This window comes from Pantherophis guttatus, chromosome 17 (assembly GCF_059756535.1).
Source record: "Pantherophis guttatus breed Tessera chromosome 17, ASM5975653v1, whole genome shotgun sequence".
Taxonomy (NCBI): Eukaryota; Metazoa; Chordata; class Lepidosauria; order Squamata; family Colubridae; genus Pantherophis; species Pantherophis guttatus.
Window position 1 is genome coordinate 1,049,152 of NC_142079.1, and position 20,790 is coordinate 1,069,941.

The following is a 20,790-nucleotide window of genomic DNA, read 5'->3' on the forward strand; positions in this document are numbered from 1 at the left end:
AATTAAACAAAACTAAATAGTATTTCCTCTTCAGTCTCATTTTCTGATGGCAGTCTGGACTTCCCTGTCATCTTCCAAAAGATGAACCTGGTTGGGGGGGGGGAAGGGGGGGAGGCTGTCTTCTGGGAGCAGCCGTTTGTGGATCCAGCCCCTTCCCATGGAAAACGGAGACCACCAGGGAATTCTTGGGATTTCCGACCCTTCCTCAGCTGGGGAGACTGAGGCAAGGACAAGTATGTCTTACATACAGTACGTCTACAAAAAGGACCCCACGACTGTAGTCAGCTACTCCCATCAGCCACAGTCCAACCCTTAAAAACTTCTAGCAAGCTAGAGAAAATGGAGAAAGGGAAGCCTCAAAGAGAAAAGGTTTATTAAATATTTCCCAAGCCATGAATGCTATTTGTCACAAAAAAAAGAACTGAATGCCACCTCATGGGCACCCTTGGTGGGAAAACACTGTACAGAAGGATCAGACACTTCTGTTTCAGAGTGACTGAAGAAATTAATTGCAGCAGAAAATTATTGACAAGCTGGTGCTAAACTTCACGTTGGCCTTCTGCAGAGCGTGAAAACAACATTTTCCTACTTCTGCAGGGGTTTTTTCTCCTGGCCAAGGACTTTGTTTCCCCAGATTAAAAGGCTCCTTCTCTGGCATGGCATCTTTTATCCTTATGGGCATCTCCAAAGAACATTTTCCCGTCCCGTTTCTCAACGCATTCTCTTTGTACGTTTGCAGACCGGATGTAAAGTCCTGAGATTATCAACTGAACTGGCACTAGAGACAGAGATTCCAGCTTTCCAGATGTACTTTAGCCCTAACAGTCCTCCTTAGCGGCAAAACCTTCCTGTTAAAAACTAAAAAACTAAAAAGAAAGACTAAAGCCGGATGCTCGCAGGCCTTCCCATCAAATGGCTCTTGATAAAAACTGCAGGAATGCAACCAGCAGCCATCATACACAAAGTCCACAAGAAAAGCATTTGAAGGCTGAGCCCAGAAAGTAGAAACAGAAGCCGGACAAGGATGATATGACTCAGGAAGGATTTAAAAAATAAATAAAAAAACAGAACAAAAAAAACACCATTACCCCAGAGATAGCAAACCGCAGAGTTGTGGTGGCCAATGAGAAGCCCGCATATAACTTGGGATCGGCATTTCAGCGGCCGCAGGACAAAGGGAACGGTACCGAAGTAGTTCTGTGGGACTGTCCCCAGGCTTCAAAAGCAAATCTGTTGTCAGAGAGATCACATTTCTCTCTTGGCTGAATTGGTAAAATCCCACAAGCTACCATTTCTGTCCTCCTTTGCTTCGCGGTACAAAACAGAGGAAAAGGTAACTGTTGGCTGAAGGAAATGGGCCTCAAGACCTGGAAACACAGGGTTATTTTTTTTAATCAATCACCACTTTTTATAGGGCTGCCTTAAATCACCAGGCAGCTGAATAGCCCATGCATCTCTGGCTGGTTTCTTCAAGTAATTTATTGAGCTGAAGGCCAAGGGAGACCCCCAGAACCGAGCTGGTGCACCACTGGTGACAGGCAGCTGGAGAGATATTGCCTCATCTGGATTGTCAGGAGAACACAATCATTTGCCCCATTTAAAATCATGAAGGGTTACATAAAAATCATGTAATATATATATAATATATATATATATATATATATAATTTTGAGGAACCGAGTTTCTTAAAAAAATATTACAGTACCAATGATTCTCATTATCTACATCTATACAGCATTTCTCAAGCTGCGTGGAAATTTAATGAAATAATTATGACTTATTAATTTACATAAAAATACTTTTTACAGTTTACAGCAGCCTTGCCCAGCTGGGTGCTTTCCCCCCTTATCATCCCAAACCAGAACATCTGGGAAGGCGCCCGGTTGGGCAAGGCTGCTTGAACAGATAATTCACAAAATGGTCTTTAAAAAAAAAACAAAAAACGGGTGAGAATATGTGTGATTTGATAAGAACAAGCAGCTCCAACTACTGCGACTCGTGAACGGTTGTCTGCTCTTCAATGACTTGCTTCACTATTTCTGCCAGTTTTAGCCGGTCCACTTTGTCTGTGAATCCTCTACCTGAAAATGGAAGAGGTGAACTCGGGTTAATGGCCAGCAAGCAAGTGAAAAACAGAAACGCTCAGGAAAAAAGAGCCTGTCGAACTCATTTCTAGATCAGGACAAGAATGAAGGCAGGAAAGAGACATGGTGATCCCAAACAGAGCTCTGGAGGGAAAGGATCTAGGTCTGGAGGTGGCTGATGAGGAAGAGGAGGAACAGCTGGGCCCAGTGCCTGACGCGTGGATGTGCAGAAGGCAGAGGAGAGGAGAGCAGTGGAAATCTATGGGCTGATCCTTGGGATGGAAGAGCCACTGCTGCTAACGAGGCCCCAACCTAGCTCTGGGGATAAAAGGCAGGAGGCAAAGATGAATAGGTGTGGGGACAACTATTCATCTCCTCTGCCGGATGAACTTGTTAGCCTGCGTTGAGAGAGAAACTTTTTGCCGGGGCTGCTGGCGCTCCTAATAAAGGAATCTTTTGAGTTCACTTCAGAGGGTTTGTCGTATTTGGGGAGCTGGGTCAGAACAGGGACCTTTCAGAATCTACAATAAAAGCTGGCAGAGCTTTAGAAAGAGATCAGACTAACAGGAGGCGTTTGCTCCAGGTTACAGATCTAAATCTTATGTACACTGAGAGCATATGCATCAAAGACAAATTCCTTGTGTGTCCAATCACACTTGGCCAGTAAATTATTCTATTCTATTCTATTCTATTCTATTCTATTCTATTCTATTCTATTCTATTCTATTCTATTCTATTCTATTCTATTCTATAGCTGCTCTGAAATACCAATACCTGGGCAATTCTAGAATACTTTAACAATTACAACTAAACTAGATTTCCTTAAAAAAAACACTCTTAATTACTGTCAGTTTTCATATCCCTTTTCAGGATAAGGGGAGATGAGAGACTTAATTCTTGTTTTTGTGATGTCTTCGATCTGAACAGGTTTGTGATACTCACCATTCCAGCTAAAAGTCTGCAGGGTGTCTCTGAGTAATTTACATTCCCGGTTATACTTCCAAGCTTCCTGCATAACTTCATTCAGCTTCTCATCTTCATTTTCTCCTGGTCCAGAACAGGGGGGAAAAAAGGGGGGAAAAAACTCTCCTGAGCATTCTAAGACTTCTTTATTGACAACCTGGAGTTATCTCAAAATAATTAAAAGTTGAACTTTAGTCTGTGGGATCCAATAGAAACGGCTGTCAAAATCAATGCTGAAGGAAGACAAGGTATTTGGATTAAAGACAAGGTATTTGGAGTTATGCAATTATTTTCCCACCACTCTTTCCAATGGAGAGCAGGAAGACAAAGTGAACAACAGTAAGTGGTCAGAAGAGGGCAGGATAAGGGACGGAAGAGAAAGGATGTTGGAAAAGGAAGAATCCATGACTTAAAAGTCCCATCCAATCAAGAGAAAGAGTTGGTTGTTTTCAATGGGGGCTGCCATCCTCTCTCTCTCAGGGCTCTGCCTGGATCCTGTAATATTGTGCTTCCATATCTAGAAATGGTTTTCCTCCCAGGCACCTTAAAATTCTTCTCTGAACCAGTGAACTGGGCACTAAACTTCAAACTGGACATTTTTTTAAAAAAAAATTTGGCTGTTACTCAGGTTGCTTGCAAAATATCATACCTTTCCCTGACCCACCTCAAAATCTAGCAGGAACAAAAAGCAGCAGTTCATTATTTTAAGTAAAAAAAAAACAAGAGAGTAGGGCATTTTGGTCTGTTAATCAAGACCAAACGTAGGAGCTTTGATTTCCAGGGCTCTTTTGCTGGCTTGAGAAGCACTGCAGCTGCAGCATCTCCCCACCCACCATGCCCCAAAAGCATCTAGTCTTAGGATCTGCCACCTTTACCAGCCTGTGGCAGGATGCACTGAGCAATCACATCCCGTAGCTTCTCCAGAGCCACGTTGGAGTCCTTGCTGCTGTTCTCAGGATCGTGGATGTACACGCTTTCCTTTGGTTTTGTTCTGCAAGGAGAGAGAGAAACGTGAATTGTGCTAGAGCAAGTAACACAGCAGATTCAGGGACACCTCCTCCTCCTCCTCCCAGTTAGTCTTCTGAACATTAGCTTGTGCTAAAAAAAGAAGCAGGGAAGGGTTGGGGCATGTCCTAGCCTGGCTAAATATTTTCTCCACCCGCCTTTATTTTTCATTCTTCCCTCCTACTGTCAGAAGCAGCTTCTCAAACACTCACCCCAGCAGTTTCCTTTTGCGCAGAATCGGGTTGTTGACCGAGTGGAGGGGTTTGAGGCTTACTTTGAGATCCTGTATTCTCATATTTGCCAGTTGCTCTGCGTGTGCCTGCTGGATCCCAGCAACCATGGCCTGTTAGGATTGGAGAGAATCCTAATTATTAGGATAATCATTCAGGTTTCCAATCCGCGATTCCTTAAGAGCAGCAGGTGGAAGGACAGGCTTGAGCACAAGACAGGGACCCCCACAGGGGCCAAGAACACCTGGGGAAGAGTAGATCCCCAAAGAAAAATCCGTTTCAGAACCTCAACTGGAAAGTCAGAGGATGGGAGTAACATTCTCTGACTGCAACTCCCTCACTCCAAAGGTTCCCACTCCTGAGGCCTCTACTTAAAAAAGCATCACCTGAGGTCTGAGGAGGGAACGGCTTCCTTGCTGGAACTTCTAGACCCCCACCATGAAGGAAAGCTCAGACCGCCTGACTCCCCTGCGTGCTAAATAAACCATTTTTTTTTACAAATAAGCCATTAAGAACCTTGTCCATCATCAGTTGGGCAGAAGGCAGTATGTTATCCAGTGCCTCGGTCGAGTTGAGCCAAGGGTGATCCAGAACGCCTTCCGTCGTCAGTCTCTCTTCTGGCTTCACCTTCAGCAGCCTAAGGGTTTTTAAGAAACGGACCCATCGCTCAGTTGACCCTTTAAGGCAGGGGTGTCTAACCCTGGCCACTTTTAAGACCTGTGGACTTCAACTCCCAGAATTCCCCAGTCAGTCATGCTGGAACTTGAAATCCACAGGCCTTAAAGCTGCCAAGGTTGGACACTCAGATACTTTTCATTGACTGAAACCATTTGGTGGACGCTTCTAAAACCAGCAAAGGGAGGCCTAAATCCCTGCTGGCCATTGGCCCAACATTGGCTTGCAGAAGAAGACGGAGCTGGACAAGAGGAGGCCAAAGCTCTCAGAACGTACTTGCGCACAATGTCTTTTGCCATTTCTGAGATCTGGCTCCACTCTTCCTCCGGGAACTCAAAGCTTCCCGTCATGATCTTTTTTCTCATGTCCTTCGGAATTGTCCGGCTGTGATGCTTTGAGTAGAACGGTGGATACCCACACAGCATCACGTAAATGATGACACCCAGGGACCATAAGTCACAGCTCTGATAGGAAGAGGGGGAAAAAAAACCCCACAGAAATGTTGATATCTGATGGACTCCGTTTCCCACCCAGGGGAAAAGTCTACCCTGCATAACCGAGGCCAATCATCCTGGGATGCCGGAAGTCTACCTTGTTATAAGTGTACGGGGTTGGTGAGGTAGGGATAATACCACACTTTTCTTTCTGATGCCGTCTTTGTGCCTCCAGGACCTGTTTGGCAAAGAGGAAACAGCCAGCGACCTTAGATCTCATGGCACAGGGGCTCCTGATCCGTGAAGAGATGCTGGCGAGCCCCAGGAAGAAGGCCCTTACCTGAGGTGCTACGTAATAAGGGGTGAACTGTGGTGTCATCAAGTCACCTTGGTCGATCTTGGCAAACCCAAAGTCGCAGAGCTTCACGGGAGCATCCTAGAGCAAGCAACAAGCCGCTTAGGTGAAACGTGTCAGCGTCAGAACACGGAGCAGACACCCTCTCAGAAATGTTTCTGGGGCTGCTGAAGGAAGGGAAAGAGATACCAGAGCCAAGAGAATCAAAACAGGGGGAGGTCGGAGGGTGGGGGTGGGGATGAATGGCACAGGACCAAAGGAAGGGATCCTGGCATGAAGCGCCAAGTAAGGAAAGAGGAGGAGTTAGAAAAAACTGCCTCCAATGGGCTGGAGGGAGGAAGCTCGCCTCTCCTGCAGGCCAACAGCTGGGAGAAAACCAGAAAGGAAAGGAAAGACTACATTGCTCACACTGATCGAATAGTAAAAAAACAAAACAAAACCCAGCATCCAGGCCAATCAACATCCACCTTACCAAAGAATTATCTTTGAAAAGAAGGTTCTCAGGTTTAAGGTCTCGATGGGCAATGTTTAAAGAATGACAGTGCTGCAAAGCCAAAGCAATCTGGAAAGAAAAGAGAAGGAAAGGGGAAAAAAAGCATGTGGGATCAGAAGATGGTCACAGAAGCCCTCCCGAGACGCTGATGGGCCGCCCCTCAAGGCCAGCTGCTTCTACAAGGTCTGGCTCATTCCAAATCCAACCCGTGATTAGCCTGCTCGGGATCTTTCCTTCCTTTCTGGCTCTACCACAGCTCTTGATTTCATTGCGGCAGAGAAGGTAGGAAGTGAGCTTAAACTGTGCAAAGTTCAACTAAAAGTCACCCAGAGGGAAATGACCCCTTTTGCTCTTGGCAAGTCTCGGCTGGGATTTTAAGCCGGCGAGTTTTAGCAATCCTGGCAGTGGGGAAGAAACCCACAGAAAAAAAGTTGGCTTTTTTACATGGAGGGAACTGGTTGTGCTTGACGGCTCCAAGCCTTGGGCTAAGCTAACCACCCAGAAGCCACGTGATCCTCCGAGGAGCTGAGCGATGACGCCTGTAAACTGTGGAATGTGTCCAAACGCAGCTCCAGGGTAGGAAAGACGGACGTGTAGAGAACAAAGCAACAGACACCCCACAATCTCAGCCCAGGCGCCTTTCCTTTTTCATTCTTGAGGGCGAAGAGTTTGTACAGCTGAACAAATGTGGTTTTCCTGGGCAATTCAGTCAATCCCTCCTGAGCCAGCATGGCAGCACCCTCAAGTATCCCCCCCACCCACACTTTTATATTAGAAAAGAGGGCACCCCCTCAGCCGTCAAAACCTGGGAAACAAATGTTGAGATTATAACAAAGCAGGTAATCTTTTAAGAGGCCAAACATTGCTTTCTTTTTTAATTTTAATGCTTGCCTCTTCCCAATCCATCTGTTGCAAATCTTTTTTTTTTTTTTTTACAGTTCTTTTCTTCCATATTGTTTGCTTCTACCAGGGCAGAATAGGGAGGTTTTGTGGGAGGGTTAAAACTTGCCTGCTTTGTTACTTCGCTTGCTTGTTTCTCAGTAAAGTGCCGATGTTGGCTGATTCTGTGAAACAGCTCACCCCCTTCCATCATCTCCATAACAATTAGCAGTCGAGACCTGGTTTTCAAAGGATTCCCATTTGTTACATGGGTTAAAAAAAAAAAATCAAGACATTCAGAAAAATCTCTGCCCCATAGCCCCATTCTTGTAATGAAACAAGACCCAGGAAAATATTCTACAGAAACTACTGCTCAGGGCAGTTTAAAGAAAAAGCAATGCAATGGATTTGCAATTTAAAAGTAAGGGCCACAAATATGCCACTGAAACAATACCATTTCCAAAAAAACAAAGCCACCATTCTCCCCCTCTGGCAAAAAAAAAATAAAAAATTGGCGTGTCATACTCTGTGGTCAAGCATGCAAACCACAGGTCAACCCCATGTTTATTTCTGTGTCTCCCCTCTCAGTTTCCCTTCCAGGCAGTAACCTTTTTGAGATGGGGGGGGGGGAGATGTGCCTTACACACAAAACAGAAGTTCTATTTTGTGATCATGTTGTGGCACCAGAAGGAACCTGTGCCATCTTACCTTGGACTGGACTCATGGGGGAACTGTACACTGTTCGCGTAGACTTCAATAATCTGGACGATGTTGGTGTGTGCCGCACACATCATGTGAAGTCGGACCTGGTGCAAAACGGGAGAAAACCCACTGAAACCCTGTGGCCTCTGGTCTCGGCCCTCAAAATGCTCCTGTCTCTTACTCTTATATGACGGAAATCAAAAGCCTTTCTAGATAGCTATTCATAAGAAGCAAAGGACAAGAGAATTAAGGTCAGCTTGGGATTTTTCCCCTGGACTAACTGCCTGAAAAAAGACACCATTTCAGATATGTGGCAACCAAGTGCGCTTTCTGAGCCAGAAAGGAATTCAATCTTCCTAGATGTTCATGTGGTTGAACGCTAACTGGCTTCTAACACTGTGAGATCTGAGATCTTGTGGTTGTTTTTTTTAATTGGGTGGTGAAGCAAAACCCGGAGTTTAAAACTCACGGCCTAGGGTAGAATTGGACAAAAGGTCAAGCGAGGAACAAAGTCGCAATGGGAGGAGAAATTCAAAGGAAGAGGCCTTGGCTGCAGGGGAGAGCACAGAGAGATTTAAAAGGTCAACACCAAGCACCACCCCCAGGAAAGTGGACTGGAGTTGACTGAGTGCTCTGGGCAGGAAACTAACCGGTTTGCCAGGAGCCTCTCCTCTACCCTTTTGACAAGCCAGATTCAGCAGAACTGGAGAAGGCCAGATATTTCCAGCTCCACTACACTGAAGGCCAATGAGGCAAAATGGAGTTTCTAATAATGCAAAAAAAAAAAAAAAGAGCTATTCTGGATGGCATCATCAAAATAAACCCCCAAACAGATTCGAACTTGGTTCTTAGGTTCACTCTGTCCCATCCCGCTGGCCTTAAGGGGAATCTCAGGAGGCTTCTGGCATTGACTGAAAGTGCCTGCTTTGGACTGGAAGATGACCAGGCTCAAGGAAGCAATTTCTTGACAGGAAATTAATAATTTTGTCCAAGCAGGATCACAAGCCGCTTGGTGTTGTATCAATATCTTCAATGAATAAATAAAAGCCAAGCTATCAGCATCTTTCTGGGCTCAATTTTACAGTGAGGCTTTTCTAAGCAAATTCTTCCTGCATGTATTTAGGTCTTTTCAGATCCAATTTAATAACTAAGGACAATGCCAGGATTCATTACAAGGCGTTGTGCTATGGGGTTATTGTCAGACAATCACTGGTTTCTTTTATGCTTTGCAACAGTATTTTAGTATTTGGAATATTAGGTTTCATTGGTTTAAAATGATCAATCCCTTTGTCTAAGGTCAGGGGTGTCCAATCTTGCAACTTTAAGACCTGTGGACTTCAGCTCCCAGAATTCCCCAGCCAGTCAAAGTTCCAAAACGTTTCCATACATAAAGTACTGTACCTCATTTCTCGCTTTTGGGCGATCAAGAAGGATTTTCAGTGCAAACCGTTCTTGAGACGATTTTTTGATGCAGACTCTGTGCAGGCAGCAGTAAAAACATTTAGTTAATGGGAGTCTGTGGAAGACTTTGACTTATGACTGCATTTATTGTCTGATAACGAACATCAAGGAAAGAGTGTTCCAGTCCAACCTTTGATTTCTATTCACAGCTTAATTCAAGAATCCGATATTTCACAGCTCTCGCCCGAGTTTAAATCCCGAAGCAATAAATAAAAGATCTTTTTACCTTACTGGGCCGCTGATTCCAGCTCCCAGCTTCTGAGTCCAGTTAATGTGGTAGTCTTCCAAAATAGAGGTTTCCTGTTTGTTTTGCAAAGGAGAGGAAAAAGGTGAAAGGCCGATGGTCCCAGGTAAGAAGTCCCACCTGTAGTCCTTAAAAATAAAACCGAGAGGCTGACAGCAACATGGGAGTTCTGTGGATCACGGTCTGGGCTGCTGGATTACAAGGCTCATCATCCCCAGCTCCGTTAAATTAAAATAGCAACCCTATACACACACACCCCAAAATCATTTGGAGGCCCAGTCCGATCCCTTACAGGAATTGGGGTCTAGGTGCCAGCCGAGGATGAGGGGAAGTGTAGTCCAAGGCCAGGGCGCTACCTGGGGATGATGGGAGCCGTACTTCAACTCCACCTAAGAGGCCAGGAGAGTGCGGATGATGGGAGCGGTAGTCCAACTCAAGAGAGGCAAGGCAGGGGATGATGGGAGCCACGGGGTTCCTCCTGGGGGGGGGGAGGCAGCCATAGAACCCCTTCAGTGGGGGGGGGTGGAGCGGGCGAACTCTGCACGTGCTCAGAGGGCCTCTGGCGCGGCGCCTACCTTGATCATCCTCTCCGCCTCGGGCTCCTCCGACATCCTCCTCCTCCGCCGCCGCCGCCGCCTCAGGCCCGGCTCGGGGGGCTCGGGGGGGCTAGGCGGGGGGCCGCCCCTCCAAGTCGGAGTCGTCGGCGTCGTTGTCCCCGCTGCCTCCACTACCGTCGCCGCTGCCGCCTCCCCCCTCGCCGCCTCCGCCGCTGCCGCCGCCACCGCCGCTGCCGCCACCACCAGCGCCGCCGCCGGGCTGCCGCCTCATCCCCGCCCAGCAGCCGAGGGAAGGGAGCGGGACGGCGGGGAAGCGGAGGCCCGGGAGCCCTCTTCTCGCGGCGGGGAAGAGCGAGGCCGCGGGCGGCGGGAGGAAAGGGCCGCAGCCGCCTCAGCCCGGCCGCCGGGGCTCGACTGACGCGGGGCAGCCGCCGGCCATGGCCACCGCTTCGGCCCCCCCACTCCCCGGACAGCCCCGCCTGATTCAGGAGGCGCGTCCGCCGCGCTCCCCGCAGCCGCCGCCTGCCCGGATCCCCTTGTCTCCGCGCCTCCTTGACGGGCGAGCCGCGCGGGGTCGATCCCGAGGCGAGCTTGGCCGCTGCCGAGGCTCTCGGGGAAGAAAGCGGTCAGGCGGGGGGCCGGGGCAGCCCCGTGCTTACGCGCGACGCCCTGCCTCGGAGGCCCCTCCCTCTTTTCTTCTCTTTCTCCAGTTAAGGCTCCCTCGGGGCCGCCGGGTCTTTCTTCACCGGGGCGGCGCCTCCGGATGACGTCACGGACGGGGTTATCTGAGGGAAGGAGACAGCCCTCGCCTCGTCCGAGGAAAGGAAGGGCGGGGGAAACCCTCGCTGCGTTCCGGACACGCCCCTTCGCCATCGCGGTGGGAGGGGCGGATCTCCTTCCTCCGTGTCTCGCGAGATCTCGAGCGTGGCAGGATGAAGGGGAGCCGCTGTGAGGCTGGCCGCCATTTTGGGGAGAGGCGCGACTGACAGGCGAGCCTTTAATTTCAGGTAGAATGTTTTTCAGGTAGGATTAATTCCTTAATCTCCTCCCTCCCCAACCACCACCAAAACCGAACAGCCGTCAAATATCTCCGAGAAGTGTATCTAAAGCACCGCCCTAATTTCCCCTGAGAACATCTGGAATGTTTATAACTGTTATAATTATATATTATAATTCTATGGTCTTTTTTTTTTAAAAAAAATCCCCCCGTCAACTCTGAGGAGTGGGTGAGAATTTCACTCTTCGGCCCTTAAAACCTTGATTCCCGGTTATGTTATGTAATACGACATATTAATATTAATTAAAATATAATATAATATAGTTGTTATATATGTTGTGTTGTATCCCTGCTCTTGTGCAACCGGTTTTTTTTTTAATAAACACTATCGGAGGAAGCAAAGGATTAAAACTCGAATTAAGGTAAATTAGGGCCTTGGCGGCCTTCCCAATCCCAGGATTCTTAGCAGCCTGGGGGGATTCTGGGAGCCAAAAATCCAGGTATCTTAAAAGGTTGGAAACATTTGCAATTTAAGGAGTCCTCCTGTGAATTTCATCTGAGCTTTTGCGGCTACACAACCAGCCAAAAAAGATGGGGCACTTAGGGATCCACGTTCACCCCCAGATTCTTCCCCAAATCCTGGTCCTTGGCCATCTGGAGCCCTCGCTTCGTGAAGCAAGTTTATTTACTCCTTAAATTGATATGCCTCCCATCTCACTATCCAAAACGGCTCTGGACCGATGCAGTACAAAGACACGTTAAGCATAAAATCTTTTATGTATTAGAAAAAGTAAAAAACAAAAAAAATAGAATATATGAAGAGGTGTCTTAACAACATTCAATACTCAAAAGTAGCCTGCTTCTGTAGATTTTCTCTTCAGGTTACATTGGAGTGAAGAATATTCGATTTTCCTTGCTCTTAATTATTACACAGGTTTGGTCTTGGAAAAAGGAGCCAAGGACGGTTTAAGCAGAGAAATAAAGACTTCTTAATCATTGGTTACATGTACATTCTGTGAAACACTTAGAGAAGCCAGATTTTCTTTCCTAGTGTAGAATTCTTCAATTCCTCATGAAGTTTTTCTATCAAGCATTGGGTGACATAGGCGGACAGCTTCAGGTATTTCTTCTTCAAGAATTCTTTTGTGGGACTTTGATGGTGACCTAGCAAATAGAGGAAAACATGAAATCTCATCTACAGGTAGTTACCGTCTTAAACCAGTTCATTTAGCGACCTTCGGGGATCAGGGTCATGTGATCGCCTTTTGTGACCTTCTGACAAGCAAAGTCACTGGGGAAGACAGATTCATGTAACAACTGTATTATTAACAACAATAATGATTCATTTAATAACTGTGGCAAGAAAAGCCGTAAAACGGGGCAAAATTCACTTAACTATTTTGTTTGCAGCAGAAATTTTGGGCTCAATTGTAGTCATAACCATTGTTTATCAACCAATGTCTATCCCAACCTCCTATTGTAAGGGCAAATAAACTCAACAAGCTTGGTTTAATGTTTCAGACTTCTTACGGTTCAAAAAATATTATCCATTATGTTGTGTTAGGATTGTTGACATCTATCTAGTAAACCATATGGAGCTAACTGAGAGTTGCCAACCTCAGGCAAAGCAAAAATCAGGACTTTCAAAAGAAAATAAATATACTATTATTTAAGTAGCAAGACAAGACGTTCTGTTATTCGGGTTGCAGTATAGGAGGATGCTGGCTTCTCATTCTATCTGAGCTCTCTAAATCACCAATGGGCACCGATTAGGATCCAGGTTAAAATAAATGCTTCCTTGTATTTGACCTAACCTGATCTGAAGACAGTTCAAAGGAATTTGAAGTATTGAGTAGTGACAGTACTTACTGTTTTTACTTCCATGTATGGGTTCAGGCCATATTCTCCTCCCTCACGCCCTTGGCCAGATTCTTTGAACCCTCCGAATGGAGCCTGTGCCCCAAACACATTGTAGCAATTGATCCTGCAAAAGAAACTCTGCATTATAAATGTTTTTGATTGCATTTCCTTTGTTATACAAAGATTTAATAAATTAACATTAGAACTGCAAACTTAAAGCTACACTGAATGCATACATTGATAATCTGAGGGCAAGTACTCCTTGGTGATGTGGGAACTCTTGAATACAAGCTTCCAGTTTTCATTCATTTAAAAGGCTGGGGGGGGAGGGGAGAGAAGGATGACCAAAAGAATATTTTTTTATATACTTCCAATGGGTTGGGGACTGCAGCATGGACAGCAAGTGCCCCCCAACTGGTTCTCCGCTTTTTCCTTCTGAGTTCCATTCTTAAATTTAAGGGCTTACCAAACAGTTCCAGCTCGCAAGCCCTGAGAAATGTAGTTTGCTTTATCAATATCCTTTGTGAAAACAGCGGCTGCCAGCCCATATTTGGTTTCATTTGCTCTCTGGATAACTTCCTCAATGGTTTTGAATTTCAAAATCTGCATAACGGGCCCAAAAATCTGTAAAAGAAAAACATCTGCAAGATTAAAACGTATTTATATAATAGGATTCTATCCAATATTATACTACTGCCTAACCTCACATATAAGAGTACATTTTAGAAAGCGAGGTCTGGAATTCAGCAGCATGGTTACATAATGTGAATCAATATAACAACACGATGGCAAAATTAGAAATGTACTATGGTATGATTCTTACTTCTTCTTTGGCTATTTTCATGTTGTCCTGCACATCTCCAAAGATAGTTGGCTGGATATAGTAGCCCTTATCTGCTGCGGGACTCCCACCACAAAGTAATTTTGCTCCTTCCTTTTTTCCACTGTCAATGTATCCAAGGATCTTCTTATACTGTGTTTCATCCACCTTAAGAGACAACAAAAGGTCAGCACATCAGTTCAGTCTAGATGCTGTTACCATAAAGAAACAACTTTGCTTGTGTGAAAAAAAATTCACCAAGCATTTAATATGCTGAAGTTTGAAACAATGACAGTTATTAAAACCAGTAGCCCTGGAGAAATAATTATAATTTCTATTTGTGAGTTTTTACTTTGTTTTTTATCCCACAAGGACATATACATTTTATTTACTAGATTTTAAGAAAGGTTTTAAGATTTTAAGATTGTTTTGTATAATGTAGAGTGTTTGAGAGGATTTTTTCCTCTCTAGAATAATGGCTCCATTTTTCTATAATCCGAGATGATATTTTAAAGGACCTCCCGAAAGAGCGGAGGGTGGCAGATGAATTGTTTTGTTCCCACCTGGGGCCCCTGTTCGGTTTGGAAGTCAAATGGGTTCCCAACTATTCTGGACTTGGCTCTCTCCACGCTCCTCTCCACAAACTCATGATATATGTCTTCTTGGACAAAGGTCCGAGATCCAGCGCAACAGCACTGGCCTTGATTGAAGAACAACGCAGAATGGGATTGCTCAACAGCCCAGTCCACTAAAAAAAAAAAAAAAGGAATGGAAAGAGTCCAAATGAGGCCACTTGAAACAAGACAGAAAATCCTCCAAATGATCTCTTTAATTACTGCAGTGAGAGTAGTAACCGTAATAAGTGGATTTAATTTCTCTTCCATCTGGAAATTAGATACTAATTTACTTCTTGCCTCAGCAAACCAGCCTTTATCTGGGCTGGTTTCAAATCCCAGCATGTTACAACTCCTGTTTTCCTCATCTGTCCAACACAGCCAGAATTGAGGAAAGTTGCTCAAGACTGAAGAAGGCCGGCCTGAAATGCCTTTGCCCTTTCTAACTGGGTAAATGGATTGGGATATTGTTCATTTTCATTGATGGGGTACACAAAATGCATTTCAGTGACAAGCTTATCCAAATCGCTGGGCTGACTGGAGCTGCTAATCCCCCTCCTGATGGAACTCAATTCCCTTGTCTGCTCCCAGGAAGAAGAAGGTCTTACTTTCAGCATCGGACATGATGATGTTTGGGCTCTTTCCACCAAGCTCAAGAGTCACTCTCTTCATATTGCTGTCTGCTGCAGCCTTCTGGATCAGGTGCCCAACCTGTATAGTTTAAGAATCAAGACATTTCTATCGGTCAGTATAACAAGCTATATTTGACAAAAAGACCAGGAAGGGAATCAATTGGCTTTGTTTTGTGTTTCCCAATGTAACAAGACATCCCTCTACCCTTTTTAAGACTGACATCTAATGGCTGTTTAAGGGAATCAAGATCATTCATGAAACCTGCAGTTAGTGTGATTTTGTTCCGGGGGCAATTCCTAAAACCCCAAGTAGCAGCAAAGGATGTAAACTGAAGGTCACTCTATTGGATCAAGGCAGATCAAGCATTCCTGTACCTATTTGAGGCCACGGATGACTCCTGGATCTGGGCAACCAAAAACCCACCGTGAGAATCACTGCAAAATCTTAGTATTCTGATTTAACATCAATTTCAGTCCCAAAGGCTGAAAAAGAACGAGAGGCTATAAATGTTAGTTCCTCACCGAGGTGGAACCAGTGAATGCAACTTTGTCCACTTCCATGTGAGAAGATATAGCAGCCCCAGCTGTATGTCCATAACCAGGAATAATGTTCACCACGCCTGGAGGGAATCCAGCCTGTTAAGACATGAGAGAAGATCATTTCCTAAATGGAAAAGATTCATTGGTAGGTCACCTGACCAAATACAAAATGTGGAGGCATCAGTGAGAGTTAGAAATTTGTCCCCCACAATTCAAGGGGGGAAAGCAGATGAGTGCAGGAGCCCCTCTCTCACCTCTTTGATCAGGCTGGCCACATACAAGCCAGTCAAGGGAGTTTGTTCAGCCAGTTTCATCACCACCACGTTCCCTGTGGCCAGAGCGGGACCAAGCTTCCACGCCTGCATCAACAATGGGAAGTTCCACTACAAGAAAAAGAAATGTGTAGATACTCAAAAATCTTAGTCAGCTACATTCCTCGATAACATTGTGTTGGATTACCTAATTCATTTTTCAAAGAATTGGGCTCCCCTTCTCTTCCCAACAATCAGAAGATCTGTTAGACAACAATCCCAAAAGGAATGCAGAGGTCAATGGGCGATCACATAATAGCATTGAGCAACAGAAATGGAAGCCAACATATTTGGGAAGAGGTATTAAGAAAACAAACATTAGCTTAGGATCCTTTTAAAAATCTGGGTTACTTAAACAAGACTTATATAGGTCAGAGAAAAGGACAATACTAACCACACATCGTCTTTACTTCTATTCTGTCCAACGATCACATTAAAATCTCCCCGTTTCTACTCTCATAGCCGAGAGAGGACTTGTGATCTGCTGTGACTTACCGGAATGATCTGTCCACAAACGCCCACAGGCTCATGTCTTGTATAAGTGAAAAAGTCTCCGTCCAGGGGAATGGTTTTCCCATGCAATTTGTCAGCCCAACCTGCATAGTACCTGGAGCAAAGCCATAAAATATTACAGGTGTTCCGGAGCTTCTGGTTGACGTAATGGTGATAGAGACACAGGAAACGAGTCTGTGTGTTCCCTGTGCTGACTTCTCCATATTCATGGGCTCCAAGAGGAGCCAAAGCCGCCTTGTAGGGGCGGTCAAGCGAAGAGGGGCACCCTGAGAGGTCAAGGAGAGTCACAGCTCTCCTGCCGGCCCCAGGGTTTCTTCTCCCTCTCAGCCACGGCAAAAAGAAGAGGCAGCTAAAGATGGCCACCAAAATGCTGGGACAGCAGATGAACATCTAAGACTGATGCTGGAGTGAAGTAGGTGAACAGTGAGTGGAACTGGGGGAGAGGATTTTTCTTTCACTTTAAATTTAACCCCAAGGAACAATTTAGAATTATCTGCTCAGAATCATCTGTCAAAGTGGCCTTTAGGCATTCTGAGAAACCACCAGACCAGAAGTGAAGGGTGCAGGAGTGAAAATAATAAACTTTGAAATTTTGAATATACAGAAAATGGCACTCTTAAGTTGGGAAGGTGTGGTACTGGGAAGGCATTTTAAAATGCTGGAATCATTTATTTACAAAACTTATTCTGCTTTTGTAATTCTTCTATAACTAAGAGAACGCTAGAAATGTGGTGATATTGAAATTTAAGCTGACCGTGACACCTGCTGACGAAAGGGGAAATTACACATCGAAGTAGTTATATGAAGGTGTATGAAAATTTCTGTTGGATTACTTTTAACCACCCTATGACTATTGGATTACTGGAGACCCAAGTATAAAAATAAGGAAGTTTTTTTCCTGCAAAGTGGTTATTATACAAGCAAATATTCTAAAAGTGTTGCAATATTGCCATATGTAAATATTATTTGATACTTAGTCGATACAGTCTATCCATCCCTGCTTAATGTTTCTTTATGCTCAGCTTTTGAAATGGAAAGAGAACAGTTGCCCTCTACCAGAAGTTCAGGAAATCTTTCAAATTTTATTTTAATCCTTTCAGAAATTCATTTTTAAATAGGCTGAGGGATTTCTGCACTTGGCTGAACCAATCATGCGATTTGTTTCTTGGTTCCAGTTCTAGAGGAAAGAAAGATTCCTTTCTTCCAGTTTGTATTTCAGGTTTACTTGAGTGGGAAAAAAATCTTGTATTATTAACTGCCAGAAAATAACAGCAAAATGTTTGTATTTCACTAAGCTGACTTTCCCTGCAAAAAACAAAACAAAACAACAACTCTCCAACTGCAAAAGAGCCATCCTAAGTTGTGCTTGGCAATAGTTGAGAATCTATTTATATTAATTCTTACCGGAGTTTCTTGATAACCATATCTAAGTCTACCAGGTAGGAGATTGCGTATGGCTTGCCATTGTCCAATGTTTCCAGAGCCTAGGAAGAAATATGAAGCCAGCATTGATAAACCAGGTTCTGCAGGAGGGTTCTGAGAAGAGAGCAGAGCATGCCCAAACCGACTCCTCTCCCCAGTCGCCCCATACATACGGCCAAATAAGTCCGGTCTCTTTCAATCAGGTCAGCCAGTCGGTACAGTAATTTGCCCCTTTGGGAGGCATCCATCCTTCTCCAAGGAGACCCAAACTTGAAGGCATCTCTGGCTGCCTTCACAGCCTTGTCCACATCGGCCTGGAAAGGAACCAAAGGAGATTAGCATAAGCAAACAGTCCTTTGTGAGGTTGCGAGAAAAATGGCAGTGAGGAGGACATCTGCATTGTTTGCAGGTCAGAGGGTCGAAAAAGGACACCAAAGCTGCAGACCAGACCCAGAACTGTCTAATCTAGGGGTCTCCAACCTTGACAACTTTTAAGACTTGTGGACTTCAATTCCCAGAATTCCCCAGCCAGCAACGCCTGGTCTAATTAAACGCTGCCCAACACCCTCTGATCATCAAATGGAAGAGATGCTTTAATCTGGGCCACTTTTGGCCGATTGCTTGTCTGCATTTGCAACACTACTATATATTGCCAGGACTGAATACACAAATCAACATTACAGCTGGCCGGTGGAGTACAGACACTTAAATATCATCCTGATTAATTACTTTCTGCACAATAACAGCTGCACTTTCCACAGTTCCATATTTCTAATCTCCACTAAGGAATTGTTCCTTGCCCCCTCGCCAAGCCTCCTGCAGCCAATGGCTTCTGATATTCCGTGCGATTTCTGCTGTGTCATTCCCGTTGGCTATTGAAGTAATTGCTGCCTCAGCTTCTCCTATCATAGCTTACGAAACACTAAAACGAGGCCGATCTGGCTGCCAAGCTGTGGCCATGTAAAGCCTCCTGCTTGGCTAGATTGAGGAATGTTTACAATGCTTTGGGCGAGCTGCCTAAAGCGAACGGAGGATGGATTGCTTTACAGCCTTTGGCAAGAGCAAAGCAGGCACGCTTTATGTCGCAACACATCTTCAGACACAGCCTGGACGCTTCCTTACAAACCAGATGGCCGCCTTTGGGCGAACTCAAAACCATCTAGAAATTATTGTCTTGAGGGCCTCACTGCAGCTTTTGATAGGCGATGCTTCTCAGGATCACAACCAATTCTGAACCAGGGGAGGAAACGGCCATTTAGGCGCCTGCTTAAGTTTTCAAACATAAAATCTGCAGCTGGCACCGGATGAACTGGGGCTTTGTGTACCATATATTGTACCTTGTCACCCTCCGCAACCTGGCAGATGACCTCCCCCGTGGATGGGTTGATGGTGGGGAAGGTTTTCTTGCTGACCGCATCCTGCCATTCGTTGTTGATGAAAATCTGCAATTCAGAAGAACAAAGAACTGTCAGGTTGAGAGAGGAATCTTAATCCCTTATGTTCGGTGATTGTTTTGGAACAATGGGCAATAAACAATAAATGGGACACACTTTATTGCTTTCACACTCAATAAATGCAAGGCTATTATGCAAAACCTCCACACCTGTGAATGCCTGATTTTCGGCCAGCTATAACCATTGGCCATTGCTTGCAATAATTGAAAAACTTGAGAAATATTTTTCATAGTGAGCCTAGATCCTAATTCCGAGGTGAGATACTCTACTCTGACTCACTCCCAGTTCCTCCCACAGGGCAAATTTAGGAAAATTAATCTGGCAATGGAGAGTCTAATGGTGCTTCTGTTATGACTAATGGCAGCAATGAACTGAGCGAAGCGGACTTTCACAGTAAAGAGGCGGGTAGTTCCGCAGTCCAGAGACGGCCGGAGCGCGGCTTGTCCAGCGCCTATTTTGCCAGAGGCTCAGGCAGGGCGCCACGTCGGTTCCAGACGCGTTTGCGACGTCCGCATCGGTTCTGCTCGCCCGACTCGGTGGGCGCCGGGCCCGCTGGATGGTTTTGCGGCCTCCCCGCCTGGGCCCACCTGGTCGGCAGGTAAGCGGGCGGCGGGCGGGGCGAGACCCCCGCGATCAGGAAGCTTCGGCTCCAAGCAGCCGCGGCCTCCCTCCCGCCCACCCGCCAGGCTCCCCAGCGCTGCCGACTTCGCCTTTCCGAGGGAGCCTCCGAGCCGCCCCCGCCCCGCATTCCTGCCCCCCACGCCCACTCCTGCCCTCCGCGGGGGAGGCGGCGAGTCGGGGGGCCGAAGTTGTGCACGTGCTGGCGCAGAGCCCCCTGTAGGAAGGCCAGGCCGGCGCCCCTCACCTTGTTGTAGGCGATGTCGGGCTGCGGGTTGGGCGCGGGGACGGCGGCGCCGGAGAGGGGCTGGCAGGCGAGGCGGAGCAGCGCCCCGGGGCGCAGCCGGGCAGAGCTCCGCAGGGCCAGGCGCAGCATTTTCTCGGGCGGAGGGAGGGAGGGAGGGAGGGACGACCGCCGCCGCTGCCTTTTCACCCCGATTCTCGGCCGGGGAGGGGCCCGGGCTCGGCCCTCCGCCTCCCGACAGCCAATGGCAGCTGAGCCAGGCGGCCGCCCCGCCCCCGCATTGCCTTCAGCCCCCTTCACACGTTACGCCCGTGAATCCCCCTCCCCCGTGGCAGAGCTGCTGCCTTCGGAGAGCCCCTTCCATGGCAGGCAGATTTCCAGAGAGGAGGGTCCGGTCCGTGGTTGCATGTGTTTCTCGGGGGCTTCTCGCCTGGACACGAAATCCCCAATCGAGACTTTTCTTGGCTTTCTTCCATGGAAGTTTCCTTTGATGGAAGCTGAACAACCCCCAAATCTGGTTCCCCCAAGTAAAACAGGTGCCAGATCCTTGGGAGGGTTTGGCTTTGGGCTCCAGGGCTTGGCGTAGAGGGCCTCCTGCACGTGTCAAAGGGACCTTGAGCCGCCTAGAACAAGAACAGTCTTTGTTCCCCAATCACGGGTGGCTCCCCCTCACCAAAGCGTCC

At 46.4% G+C, this 20,790-nt stretch overlaps 2 protein-coding genes across 4 annotated transcripts; both read right to left on the reverse strand.

Annotated features, from left to right (window-relative positions):
• Window positions 1-1,711: 1,711 nt before the first annotated feature.
• On the reverse strand, window positions 1,712-10,549 carry MAPKAPK5 (MAPK activated protein kinase 5). Of its 2 annotated transcripts, none has more exons than XM_060681722.2 (14): window positions 10,101-10,549; window positions 9,508-9,581; window positions 9,222-9,297; window positions 7,827-7,924; window positions 7,249-7,357; window positions 6,219-6,308; window positions 5,732-5,827; window positions 5,549-5,629; window positions 5,234-5,421; window positions 4,799-4,919; window positions 4,265-4,395; window positions 3,923-4,038; window positions 3,027-3,131; window positions 1,712-2,081 (listed from the first exon to the last, which is right to left on the reverse strand). In XM_060681722.2, exons 1-14 carry the CDS (start codon window positions 10,134-10,136, stop codon window positions 1,987-1,989), a joined length of 1,416 nt encoding a protein of 471 aa, XP_060537705.1. In that variant the 5' UTR covers window positions 10,137-10,549; the 3' UTR covers window positions 1,712-1,986. The 2 variants fall into 2 exon arrangements, with proteins under 2 accessions (XP_060537705.1, XP_060537704.1); XM_060681721.2 differs by having other exon boundaries at window positions 3,917-4,038; window positions 10,101-10,322.
• A 1,288-nt stretch (window positions 10,550-11,837) lies between these two features.
• On the reverse strand, window positions 11,838-20,742 carry ALDH2 (aldehyde dehydrogenase 2 family member). 2 transcript variants are annotated; one of them, XM_034428857.2, is made up of 13 exons: window positions 20,111-20,742; window positions 19,129-19,233; window positions 17,965-18,105; window positions 17,774-17,853; window positions 16,352-16,463; window positions 15,800-15,928; window positions 15,528-15,641; window positions 14,982-15,084; window positions 14,323-14,507; window positions 13,763-13,927; window positions 13,406-13,563; window positions 12,949-13,063; window positions 11,838-12,243 (listed from the first exon to the last, which is right to left on the reverse strand). In XM_034428857.2, the coding sequence occupies exons 1-13, from the start codon at window positions 20,237-20,239 to the stop codon at window positions 12,211-12,213; spliced, it is 1,569 nt and encodes a 522-aa protein (XP_034284748.1). In that variant the 5' UTR covers window positions 20,240-20,742; the 3' UTR covers window positions 11,838-12,210. The 2 variants fall into 2 exon arrangements, with proteins under 2 accessions (XP_034284748.1, XP_087736233.1); XM_087880107.1 differs by having other exon boundaries at window positions 19,395-20,116.
• Between the last annotated feature and the right edge of the window lie 48 nt (window positions 20,743-20,790).

What these genes read in the sequence shown, in the direction of transcription:
- MAPKAPK5 (XM_060681721.2), bottom strand. Translation starts at nt 10,136, where the DNA reads ATGTCGGAGGAGCCCGAGGCGGAGAGGATGATCAAG. An exon ending in CCCCGTACACTTATAACAAG is followed by an intron (nt 5,422 to 5,548) that starts GTAGACTTCCGG and finishes TCTTCCTATCAG; the next exon opens with AGCTGTGACTTATGGTCCCT. An exon ending in CCTGCCACAGGCTGGTAAAG is followed by an intron (nt 3,132 to 3,916) that starts GTGGCAGATCCT and finishes GTTCTGGACCAG; the next exon opens with GAGAAAATGAAGATGAGAAG.
- ALDH2 (XM_034428857.2), bottom strand. Translation starts at nt 20,239, where the DNA reads ATGCTGCGCCTGGCCCTGCGGAGCTCTGCCCGGCTGCGCCCCGGGGCG. An exon ending in CATTCACTGGTTCCACCTCG is followed by an intron (nt 15,085 to 15,527) that starts GTGAGGAACTAA and finishes TAAACTATACAG; the next exon opens with GTTGGGCACCTGATCCAGAA. An exon ending in CATCATGTCCGATGCTGAAA is followed by an intron (nt 14,508 to 14,981) that starts GTAAGACCTTCT and finishes TTTTTTTTTTAG; the next exon opens with TGGACTGGGCTGTTGAGCAA.